General features: G+C 41.0%; 3 protein-coding genes across 3 annotated transcripts; 2 read left to right on the top strand and 1 right to left on the bottom strand.

Annotated features, from left to right (window-relative positions):
* The first annotated feature begins 1,064 nt into the window (after window positions 1–1,064).
* On the top strand, window positions 1,065–6,205 carry ufd1l (ubiquitin recognition factor in ER associated degradation 1). Its single transcript, XM_015973114.3, has 12 exons — window positions 1,065–1,265; window positions 1,459–1,594; window positions 2,374–2,406; window positions 2,490–2,611; window positions 2,697–2,827; window positions 2,910–2,982; window positions 3,054–3,122; window positions 3,210–3,278; window positions 4,345–4,395; window positions 5,008–5,096; window positions 5,429–5,513; window positions 5,710–6,205. The coding sequence occupies exons 1-12, from the start codon at window positions 1,263–1,265 to the stop codon at window positions 5,782–5,784; spliced, it is 936 nt and encodes a 311-aa protein (XP_015828600.1). The 5' UTR covers window positions 1,065–1,262; the 3' UTR covers window positions 5,785–6,205.
* Window positions 6,206–6,406: 201 nt separating this feature from the next.
* On the top strand, window positions 6,407–7,619 carry c17h22orf39 (chromosome 17 C22orf39 homolog). The gene is made up of 3 exons (XM_015973115.3): window positions 6,407–6,565; window positions 7,111–7,278; window positions 7,375–7,619. The coding sequence occupies exons 1-3, from the start codon at window positions 6,536–6,538 to the stop codon at window positions 7,504–7,506; spliced, it is 330 nt and encodes a 109-aa protein (XP_015828601.1). The 5' UTR covers window positions 6,407–6,535; the 3' UTR covers window positions 7,507–7,619.
* A 2,808-nt stretch (window positions 7,620–10,427) lies between these two features.
* mrpl40 (mitochondrial ribosomal protein L40) lies at window positions 10,428–12,198 on the bottom strand. Its single transcript, XM_015973116.3, has 5 exons — window positions 12,010–12,198; window positions 11,774–11,857; window positions 11,201–11,356; window positions 10,998–11,079; window positions 10,428–10,888 (listed from the first exon to the last, which is right to left on the bottom strand). The coding sequence occupies exons 1-5, from the start codon at window positions 12,069–12,071 to the stop codon at window positions 10,661–10,663; spliced, it is 612 nt and encodes a 203-aa protein (XP_015828602.1). The 5' UTR covers window positions 12,072–12,198; the 3' UTR covers window positions 10,428–10,660.
* Between the last annotated feature and the right edge of the window lie 175 nt (window positions 12,199–12,373).

The following is a 12,373-nucleotide window of genomic DNA, read 5'->3' on the forward strand; positions in this document are numbered from 1 at the left end:
TAATTAATGAGTAAAGAAATCAGAATAAAAAAATACACGTTTCTGCTGCTCACCATTTTTTAAAAAGATTTTATCGCCATAATTTTGTGAACACAGCAACAGTTGAATTAAACAAAAAAAAAATACATTTTAAAATAAATTTTGAAATAACTAATGTGTATTTTTATGAAATGTTTGTGTTTTTACATTTAAGTTGTTTTGATACATATTGGTTTTTTTGTTTGTTTTTTCTTAAATAAAAACGAATAAAGAAGAAATACAATACATCACCACAGACTAAACTGTGCCACCCCAAAAGTTTCTTTAGCCCCCTCTGGCCACCCCATCAACATTTTCTGGAGGCGCCCCTGAATGAAGTAATTTACATCGTCAGCAAGTCCATTCCCTTGGCTGAGAAGCAGCCCCACTCATAAATGGTCATGATGCTTTACTGCTGACATGACAGGACCGGTGGTAGGGCCCTCCTTCTCTTCTCCGCATGATCCTGCTTCTCTTTCAAAATACCCGAAACAGGAACCATCACATTACATGGCTTTCTTCCAGTCTTCTTGGAGAGAAGTGGTTTCATTGCTGCCCTTTTTGGTCATATTTTAAAAGTCTTCGCCTCACTGTTCGCGCAGACACACTCACACCTGCCCTTTGCCATTTTTCAGCACGCTCTGCACTGGTGGAGCTCGGGTCCCGGTGTTACACCTTAGGGTTAGGGTTAGAAGGCGGTCCTGACGCTTACTGGACTTTCTTGGGCGTCCTGAAGCCTTCTTCGCAAGGATGGAGCCTGTTTTCTGGAAGTTCTTGATGATTCGTTAAATGGTTGATTTAGGTGCGATATTTTTAGCGGCGATATATTTACCAGTTGAGCCTTTTTTGTGCAAAGCAATGATAGCTAAGTGTTTCCTTACAGGTAACCATGAGGAAAACGCAGGGGTTTCTTATTTTACTTCCGCTTGTGTTGACTCTTCGGGTCTAAGCAGGATAACTGTAGAAGTCTAAACGTCTATGGATGTGTCCACTGTCACAGGCGATCATTTTATGTTAATGAAGTATCGTGAACATTTATTTCGGTGGAATAAACTAGCAACGCGTATGGAGAGAAAAAGAACGTCGTGATTGGCTATCGTCGTTCTTGTCGTCACTTCCTCCTGTCAGCTTGTACACTTCCGGGAGTAGAAAAAGAAGAAGAGCAGACGCTGAAGAAACCTAAAAAGACCTAAACAGCCGTTTAAAATCCACTGTCCTTTCATCAAAGTTTTTAAACTTTCAATATGGTAAGAGGCGCTAAACATTTGTTATTTACTCACGAGACGTTACATAAAATAAGTTGTTATTGTGGCAGTTAAGCTAGCTAGCGGCTAAAAACAACAGATCCGCTGAGCAAAATGCTCAGTCATGATGCAGTCTAGTGAAGCTTACCTGCTAACTGTACATTTTACTAAACGAGTGTCGTCGTCCCCATTCTAGTTTTCCTTCCATCACGTATTCGACCACCCGATGGCCCGGGGCTTTCCGAACCGTTTCTCCACTCAGTACCGCTGCTACTCGGTGTCGATGCTGGCAGGACCCAACGATCGCTCCGATGTGGAGAAAGGAGGCAAAAGTGAGTCTCGTCAGACTGATCGTGTCACGTACTTTCATGCAGTCAGACACTTCAGTGTCCATGAGGAAAGTAGAATGTTTAGCCGTGCTAACGCAGCTTGAAATCTGGGGAGGTGAGCCTAGATGAAGTAAAATAACATGTGCATTAAATGCCATATAGTTGTTAATAATGTTCATGATTTTTTGACTTTTTCCAAACTGAGAGATGCACCTATTCCTGTTTTGAAGGCCGACACCAACTTCTGATTCCCCTACAGCTCTGGCCTGCCAACAAGACATTTTGTCTGGTTTTAATTAAGCTAAAATCAATCTGATTTAATCATAATTGCTGCAGTGTCATCACAATTTGAAAAATATGGTTCTGGAAGTGATCTCATCCGCATGGAAGATCTTTATTACAGAGAGGCAGAACATAACACAACCAGACAATCCATACTGCTGACTAACAATTCAAGAGAAAAAGACCTGGTTAATGAAAATTGTTGATGAAGACCCACTGTAGGAAAAGTCAACTTCCCAGAGGAACCTTCCCGAAGTGGTTCGAGTGTTGGATGTTTTCTTATTGCTGTATAACAACGGGTTTTTAATGGACAACAACAACAAAAGATGAGTTTTGCATGCACTTATCACTGGGCAGCTCATCTTGCCTCAATATCAGAAACCCACCTCAAACATGTATAGTTTGTATCTGCTTCTAGAGGAAAATGTTGGATTCTTTCTTGAGTCTATATTATATTTTGGATGTCTAACTTAAAACTAATAATTTCTCTCATTTTGTAGTAATAATGCCTCCTTCGGCTCTGGATCAGCTTAGTAAGTGCAACTAATATTATTTTGATGACATTTTTTCCTGTTTTGAAGGCCCTGTTCTGATTTTATCTTTCTGCTGGCAACAGGCAGACTCAACATCACTTATCCAATGCTGTTCAAGTTGACCAACAAAAACTCTGACAGAATGACACACTGTGGTGTTCTGGAGTTTGTGGCAGATGAAGGAATCTGTTACCTTCCACACTGGGTCAGAAATAAAAATTACACTTTTGTCTGAGCTACTTTGCGTGAAGCAAAACAGTACACACATTATTGCTTATATTTGTTTGTAGATGATGCAGAATCTCCTCTTGGAGGAAGGCGGTCTGGTCCAGGTAGAAAGTGTAAACCTCATGGTGGCCACCTATTCAAAGTTCCAGCCACAGAGTCCTGACTTCCTGGACATCACAAACCCAAAAGCAGTGTAAGAAATAATATCTGGACAGGTGTGACTTGTTTTATCATAATTAGCTGACCCATTTAACTAAGTCCCACTATTGTTTCAGCCTGGAGAATGCACTAAGAAACTTTGCTTGTTTGACAACCGGTGATGTCATAGCCATAAACTACAATGAAAAGGTAAATTTATCTATTTTTAATATTTGCTTTCATTCAGCACTGCTGCTACTTATTCTGTTTTTGTGTTATAGATCTATGAGTTGCGAGTTATGGAGACCAAACCAGATAAAGCGGTGTCCATCATCGAGTGTGATATGAACGTGAGGTCTTCATTCTTATCTCAAACAAAAGGAAACTGTTTTGTTGCGTTCGTGCTTTAGTGATTTGTTTGTAACTTTGTTCCTCAGGTGGATTTTGATGCTCCTTTGGGTTACAAAGAACCTGAGCGAAGATTTCAGAATCAGGAAGAACCAACAGTAAGGTTTGAAACTCTGGAAGTACCGTAATTTCCGGACTATAGAGCGCACCTCAATATAAGCCGCACCATCAAAGAAAAGGTTTTTTACACACACACGCCACACTCGAATACAAGCCGCGGCGCAGCAGCCACATGCAGGTCTCCGGCGCACAGCGCATGTTCGGCCATAACATAAGATAATTAGACAGAAAGACGCTACACGGAGGTTTTTCGTTGCTTTAATTCAACAAAACACATTTTAAACACGGGTGAACGTGCCTGCAAGTTTAGAAAAGAAAACAGCACTGATAGCATTCATATTTCTGGATGTTATAAAATAAAAACAGCACTGACACGTTATTACCGGTCATTTGCATGTTTAGAAGAAAAGAACAGCGTTGACTCAGCATTAATAAGCCCTGGATGATTAGAAAATAACAACTGCACACAAAACATGCCTGGTTAGTAAATAAAACACACTTGCCTACCAGAAGAAGTCATTCGCTCTCATCTTCCTCTTGCGCTCTAAAGCCATTAAAGTCCTCTTCTTCAGTGTCGGAGTTGAACAGCCTCAGAAGAGCTTCATCACATACCTTTTCTGTGGTGATGTCAGTGTCGCTGTCCGTGTTGCTGTCATCATCCCTGGGTGAAGATGGCTTGAATGAGTTCTTCCCGCTGCCGTCTCCAGCGCCGAACCATGGATTCATTCATGCCAAGCTTACGTGCGGCAGCACTGTTTCCCTCCTTTACTGCCAGATCGATGGCCTTCAACTTAAATGCGGCATCATATGAACTCACACGTGTAGTTACCATGATGAGGGGGTATGGATTTGAAACAGATTCTTCGTCGTGCCGGCTGCTTGCATGTGCTAAATTAAAATGAGCACTTTCTTTGATTTCCACTTTCCACTTCCTGCTAAAGCGCCCCCTGGTGGCAGGTGAAGGAAAATCTTCAGTAAAGCCGCACCTCATTATAAGCCGCATGGTTCAAAGCGTGGGAAAGAAGTAGCGGCTTATAGTCCGGAGAATACGGTAACTGAACATTTTGTACTCTGAACGGTGCGATAAAAGTCATTTGCGGGCAGGAGGAAGAAGGAGATGCCAGTAGCTATGCCGACATGGACATGGGATTCAGAGTAAGTACTTGTTATGAGATAAGCCCTGCTTCCACTATTGGAGCTGTGGGAAATTTCTGGGAAGGGGTGAAGGTGACAGGGAAAATATGCTGGCCCGGTCCTCTCAGCTGTTATGTCTCCATCCAAAATCGTCCCTTTAAAGACTTCTCTAACACATTTGTATATGGTAACCATTTCTGCAGTGAGTGACATCACTATTCAGCGCCAAAAGGTGCACACACACATTAATAACATTAAAAAAAAGTTTATTCTGTCAAAGTTCACCAGATAAAAATGCTGGTTTGGTGATCTCTGCTGATACTGTTTTCCACTTACAACCAATCAGTATGAGTTAACTAGTAGTCCCACCTAGCGACTCTACTGGGGCATTCACGAGTACAAACCCCAGTTCACAGTACTTGGGTGGTTTCTGAAATGGTGCTTTCAGGCCAGTCTGGTGAAATGGAGACACGTTCATACCGGAAAGGTCTAGTGAAATTACCCAGAAGATCCAATAGTGGAAACGGGCCTTTTAGAATAAAATAAAAGGCCATATGACTACTGATTACTTTGGAAATTGGAGATAATTTGGCTTTTAAAATGTTTTTTTTTGTTGTTGTTGTTGTTGTTTAGGCTTTTACTGGTTCTGGAAATCGCCTGGATGGAAAAACGAAGGGGATTGAACCCAGTCCTGCTCCTCTCACTGCAAGTGACATGAAAAGGTAAACAGCCAGATTTCTCAACATGTTAAGGATCTGTAACTGATCACGGTCCGTGTTCAGATTATTGTTAGAATCATTTGGAGCTTTTAGTGGTAAGAAAAGTGCTAAAAGAGATCATGAGGAACAAAGGGGAGATTAAAAATGTCTGCCATCAAATTTAACCCAGTACATCATAGCAAATGTCCTGTCAATAATCCCTTTATTTTGCCACTCACACAATCGACTGTAGTAACAAAATAATATCTTTTGCATAAATCACTGAACTGAGAACCGTCTCAGCGATGTTTTATATGTGAACGTTTTCTAACCTGATGTGCAATCTTCCGCCACAGAGGCATTCCGAACTATGACTTCAAAGTTGGCCGCATCACTTTTATCAGGAACTCCAGACCTCAGCCCAAGAAAAATATAGAGGAGGTAAGTAATCAGTTTGGGTTATGTGCACATGTTTATTCTCTGCATTAAACGGTTTATTTCACCTCTAATCTCCTAGCACTTAGCCTTTTCCGTTTTTTTAATTAGTATTCGATTTTCTCATTTTGTGACTTTATTTTCAAGCTCCTGCTGCTTTTATAGCCAAAACACACCTAATATACTTTTTTTTTCTTTCCAGGATGATGCCTTGAACAGATTCATTGCCTTTTCTGGAGAAGGACAGTCATTACGCAAGAAGGGCAGAAAGCCTTAAAGGGTTTGACTGAAGCGATGTTTTCAACAGCAAAGTAAAATTTGGTCTTCAGAAACGAGGGTTTTTTTCTCAGTGTCTGTTTGAAGTGGGTTCTTTGCATTTGACTTTTGGTCGTAGGTTTATAATTGACTTTGACAGTAATATTTTTTGCTCTAACAGGCAGCATTGCTTACAAACAGAGTTATAATTTGTATTAAAAAGTGCAGGGTAGGGGCCTGGAGAAAAACAGCATCACTACTTGGTGATTATTGGAAGGAACTTTGACTTATGTTAGATGTATTACAATTCAGAATTCCATTGTTTTAGAACAGTAGAAGCAATAATACTTTTCTTTGATGTTTGGGCATATTGTTTTATGATTAAATTCTTTGGAACATTTTTTCTGGTTTAGTTATAGACAAATAAAGGATTGCCTTTTGAACTTGTATTTGTTTCTGCAATGTAATAGAATGCGGTCAGTTCTCCTTATTTTTGTATTAAATGTAAAGTTGGTTAGATGGTTTTCAGCTATAATAAAGTGACTGAAACGGGGTTGATTCGAAATAACAAAAACACTGTTTATAAGGGAACCCACAAGTTTGTAGTACTCAAGAACACATTTTATATTAGTTCAAAATTGGTGATTGATTTAAAATGAGTGAAAAATTATTGGAAAAAAATTGCTAGTAATTGCACGGATGCTTTTATTTTGAAATGACCGGAAGTGCAGCTGTCTTCCAAGCTAGCTTTAGCTTAGCCATAGCTACTAATAATGGATGGTCGTATTGCAGCGACGTGGAGGGTAACTTATTCACAATTCTGTTCATTATCAAGTTGTTTGTAGCATAGCGTATTTTTAATTTATGTCGTTATTTGCTGTGCTAAATAATTTGAGAAATGCCTAAACCTAGTGGGGAGTTAGCATTGTGATAGCTTTGCTGATAAGTTATCACATAGAAACCCGGCCCTCAGGTGAGCGTAAATAACACCAATGACCGACATGAAATCTGTGAGACGTTTCTGGCTTTTTGTTTTATTTGGAATCAAACTTTGCTCGTTACGTTAGTGATCTGTTCGTGCGATGCTTGAGCACCTGGAGTTTATACCAACAACCGCCAGGCGGCGCTGTTAACGTAAGATCAGTAACACTAGGAGTTGAAACATGAATCACAATATACTGCAAAGTCTATTTTGGTTTGTATACTTCCTCGGAAACGTTTTTTTTTCTCTCCATGTCCTTTAAAAAGAATCGGATATCATAGCTGTAAAGAAATAGAAGTGTCAAATTGGACTTTTTTTTCCATAGTTTAGTTTTATTTGCTGTTCTTATACTCTTGTTTTTTTCAGCCACCACGAATGTGTGAAGACTATTTAAATGAATTCAGACACTGTAAAAGTTTCAGTAATCGTTTCCATCACTACTATGCATATGGCACCTTCCCAGCCTGTCACCAGTGGAAAGAGGACTACCATAACTGCAGACAGTGGGAGACACACTCAAACACAGAAGCCAAGGTGCTGTTGCAGGAAATCACATCTGTAACAAATTGAAAACTTTATGGTTTCATGGCTTACAGTGGTTTCAAAATGAAATTTGTGATTTTTTTACAGGAAGCATTGCAGAAAAGTGAAAGGACTCGAGTGGCAGAGCAAAAAAACTTTAAACCAGTGTGGGAACTGAGACGGGAGCCTCCCAGAGACTGGCACATGCCCCTGAACCAGGAAAACCCACGTGACTCCTGAAATGTGATTGCACCATTGTTGTGACTTAATTACGAAAGTTCCCAAAAAAAACTAAAGCACTGAGTAATTAAATGAGTTTAATATCCTGATATAATAAAGTAGTGAAGACGGTGTTACTGTATCACACTCATTATCACCTGGACTGAAGCAGGTTACCTAAGAATCATTTTAGTGTTATTTAAAGAGCAAGTCACCCCCAACTCAACTTTTTTTTCTGATTAACTATATAAATGTGTGTCTAATCGTGCTGCAGACACGTGCAGTTAATAGTTTTGCATTTTAGTGCATTTTAGTTAAAATTTAAATTTTCTGCCTGAAACTGTCAGTGTTGTGCCGTTGTCAGGTAAAAACTCTGCACTTGAAGAACAGAACAGTCCCCTGCATCGCTGTGAGTCAGAAGGTCATTAGAGACCCTAAGAAGAGCTGTTTCAGTAGAATGAGCTCTAAGAAAACCTGACTGGAAGCTATCATAGATGTTATGTTCATCAAGAGCAGCTGTGAGTTGTTTAGCCACAACCTTTTCCAAGATCTTGGAGATGAACGGAAGTTTAGAGATGGGTCTGAAGCTGCTATGGAGAGAGGGGTCGAGACTCGGTTTTTTAAGAAGCGGGTGGATTACAGAGTTCTTAAAGTAAGCAGGGACCTGACCAGAGACCAGAGAAGCATTAATTATAGAGAGCACGCTGGGGCCGATGGACTGAAAAGCACTTTTAAACAAAGATGAGGGTAAGATGTGGAGGGGGCATGCAGAGGTCTTCATAGAGTTAACTAGTTTGGTTAACTCAGGCAAAGAAACAGGAGCAAAGCTATCTAGGATGATGGGCCTGGTTGGAGTCGGAAGAGGCGGCGATAAGGCTGAAGGAGAGATGCTAGATCTAACCTTATTGACTTTGTCCACAAAGAAAGACAGAAAGTTCTCACAGTCTGCAACAGAGTGGATGGAGGCTGCAGGAGAGGCAGGAGAGACGATACCGCTGATGGTGTTAAACAGCACCTTGGGGTTCCCTTTGCTCTGGGACACCAGGTTTGAGAAATAGGAAACCCTAGCGTCTCTGACTGCAGAGTTAAAGGATGTCAGAAGATCCTTTAGGTGCAGCAGACGGACGTGGAGACGGGTTTTCTTCCACAAACGCTCAATTTTTCTGCATTGGTGCTTCAGGCTGCGAAGGCTGTCATTAAACCAGGGAGTAGGGTTCACTGCAGGAACTGATCTGGTTCTGACAGGACAGATGTCGTCCAGAATGGAGAGGCAGTGCTCGTTAAACTGAGAAGTTAAGGAATCTGGGTCGTTATCAGAAGAACAGGGTGGATCAAAAGCAGCAGAAACATTGCTAGCTGTGCTCTCATTAAGAAAACGAGAACTAACCATACGGCGAGCAGGAGGTGGGGACGCAGAAACTGACAAGTTAAAGAAAACACAATGGTGATCTGAAATATAAACGTCCTCAGGACAAACACGGTCAGCATTTAGACTCAGGGTAAAAACAAGTTCTAGAGTGTGCCCCCTGGTGTGTGTGGCCAGAAACATGCTGGGTAAGGCTGAAGGAGTCCATAAGGCTGGAGAAATTCATGGCAAAGTGATCGGAGGGATCATCAACGTGGATGTTAGTCACCAACAATCACCAGTCTGGACAGCTTCACAGTGGAGGATAGAAAGTCACTAAACTCCTGAAGGAAAGAACAGTTTGGACCAGGTGGACGATAGACCACAGCACAGTAGAACGGGTCCTTACGCCCGACTTTAATCAGCTGCAGTTCAAATGAAGCAAAGTGACCAGAGGTTGTAGAGCTACGTGGAAGATGGTCTCTGAAAACAACAGCTAGGCCTCCACCACGACCAGAACCCCGGGGCTGGCTAAGAAAAGAATAACCACTCGGGCAAAGTTCAATCAGAGCAGAATAATCAGATGTTTGCTGCCAAACTTCAGTCAGAAATAGAAAATCCAGGTTTTTAGAGAGAATTAGATCACTGAGCAGGAAGGACTTATTGTTAACAGAGCAGGTATTTAATAGAGCCATGCTGAGTGAGGTGGAGGAATCAGAAACTACAGAAACAGCTGGAGTTAGTGGACGTAAATTAGCAGGGTTAGATCCACGGTGTTTATAACAACCACTTATGGAGGGAACAGGAGGAGAAACCACTGAGGAATGAGGATAAACCGACTTAAAAAACTTGGGACGGAGAAACCGCGTCACAATGCGGCCTGGCAGGAATGCGGAAGTGGCGCTCAGGTCACCAAACAAAGGACAAGAAGCTAGAAGATCACGCCGATGTTTACTAGATAAACCACGCTTTAAGAGAAGCCTTATTCTCACCTGGATTTCTGCTCGTTTACCTCTTTTCCTCCGACGTTTTCCCGGGACCGGATAAACATCGCTGGAGGCGCCCTGGTTGGAATCGTCGTTTGGCTCCGGGCCAGTGCGCCACTCAGATAAACAAACAGGATGGTACGTCCTGGGTGCAGCTTGGGTGATCGTGAACGAACGGAAGGACAAAAGAGTCTGGCGATCATAGGAGATGGTAGCAGGGACACTACTGAAGAGGATCGCAGACAGGAGCAAGGTGGAAGAGAGGTTAGTGGAATGGCCGGTGACCGCAGCTAAGCCAAGCACAGGCGCCATCTTGTAACCGACTGGAAGCGGAAGTTGAATTTAAATCTGCCATCGCTATTGGCTAAGAGGTACCCTAGAATGTTAGCTGGTACCATATGATGTCACAATGTCATTGTGAGCCTGTGCGTGTGTATTTGTTAGTGGCTTGGTCTGCTAGGCAACAGCATTTGTTGCATTTTTCAAACAGGAAGTGGGAGTTGAGTAAGAATCAGGTAGGGGGTGACTTGCTCTTTGATGATTGAATGCATGCTTGTGTACTGAACATTTAATTAATTCTGAGGAAAAAAAGGTCAAACTCGGTGAAAACATTATTTTTACCTTTTTAATTTAAACAGCATATCAATATGCAATAAAGGTCAAAAATGATAATTATTCACTGGACAGTAGCTGATGTGACTTCAAACATCAAAGTTGATGAGGTTTCTGTAAGAAAAACATTTTTCCTTAAACCCAAACCTGCAAGTTAACAAAAAGCTGCGTCTCAGCTCACTGACATAAAACCAGCACAAATATTACAGAAGGTGCAGCTGTTCTCGGACTTTCACTGAGTGTACACTTTAGTAATGTCATTATATTTCCCATCTGGAGCATCATATTTTGGGATGGGAGGCGAGTAGACAGGACCTTCACGAGTGTAGGGGAAAAGGAGCAGATCTGGCTCCAGTGCTGCCAGGTACAGCTCCTCGGACTCCAACTTGAGCTCCTTCAGCGCCTCCCTTTGCGCCTCCAAAGCAAGTTCAACAGCCTCTACTTCAGCCTTGTGTTGCTTCTGCCAAACAAAAGACATACTTCATTATAACTAAGCATCTTGCAGAGAATAAGTCAAATGAACATTTTATATCAAATCTTACACATAAGGAGATGAAATACATGTTAACCTGTTTGTATCGACTCCATTCTTTCAACAGGAGAGCTCGACTTTCACTCTCTTCGAATGAAAGCCTTGGAGCAGGGCGCACTCTGTAAGAATAAATACAGAGAGGTAAAATCAAAACTCCAACGTTGAACAAATATTCAATCATCTAATTTGGTTTTACTGCCTAGGAGTTGCCATTGCTGAAGAACAGTGAATTATTTTTACCGTGTTTCGTCCAAACACTTGGTTGATGTCATAAAGTCCTCTATGGGAATGAGCTCAGGCGGTACTTTCTCCATCTTTTTCAGCCTTTTCTTCAGCCGCTCCCTCGCCATCTGTTCCCTCCGTGGGTCAACTTTCTTCTTCTTTCTTTGCTCCGCTCTGGTGCAACACAAACCGTGATTTTATGTTAGTGCATTTCATTCACAGGTTTTTTTTATTTTCAATCATTGATAAGTAATACACTCAGCACAAATGTAATAGTAACTGTTTGCATACACATTTTATAATGTTCTGTATTCTGCTGCTTTACTAAAATTTCCACAAGTTTAGGGTTAGATGGGATTTTTTCCATATTTGAACACGTGGGCCACAAACAACAAAGGCAGACAGAGTTTGTGAAACTATCATTTGATTTATGGAATTAAAGGAACATTTTAGTTTTCAATCTGTGAGAAAATTAAAAAAGGTAAAGATAGTGTATTGAAAATGTACAGCAAGGGCTAGATAAGCAGTTTTAAGTCGTGTATTAGTGACATAGAAGTTGGTGTGTTATAAAATCAGCTCGTCTCATCCTACCTCAGTGGAGCAGATGTTTTCAGGGTGACCACAGGTGAAAACCAGGGACTTTGTATAGCTTGTTTATGCTGTCCCAACAGGACGCTGCAAAATAATACAAACAAACTCAGAAGAATAAGAGTCAGCCGCCCATCAGCGTTAATGAGTAATTTTAGTCACAGATCAAGTTTATCACAATTTCTCTAGTCTATACTAAAACATTCATTGGAGGACACGTCACTTTTCACCGTTATTACCGTGAAGGAGCAGCGTGTCGGGACAAAACCCTGCAGAGACATCGAGAAAATTCAAAATGCATGTTTAATAGGACGTAGGTTTAATTAAAAACCAAAATCCGAGTGAAAAACTAAACAAAAACGTTCACAGGTCATTTGCCCGATGTCAATGTGGACCGAACACAGCTGAAATGTCGCACGAATATGACGTGACCCACCGTAAGATTTCAAGTTTCTCGAACGCAGATTCAGAGTTTTTGAAAACACAAATATAATTTAAAAAAATTCACATGACGTTTTTTTATGATCTATAAGATATTAAAAGTATTTAATGAAACTTTTACGTTATAATAAGCTCATATTAAATCTTGATGTAGATATTTTT

Source organism: Nothobranchius furzeri, chromosome 17 (assembly GCF_043380555.1).
Source record: "Nothobranchius furzeri strain GRZ-AD chromosome 17, NfurGRZ-RIMD1, whole genome shotgun sequence".
In the NCBI taxonomy this organism is placed as follows: domain Eukaryota; kingdom Metazoa; phylum Chordata; class Actinopteri; order Cyprinodontiformes; family Nothobranchiidae; genus Nothobranchius; species Nothobranchius furzeri.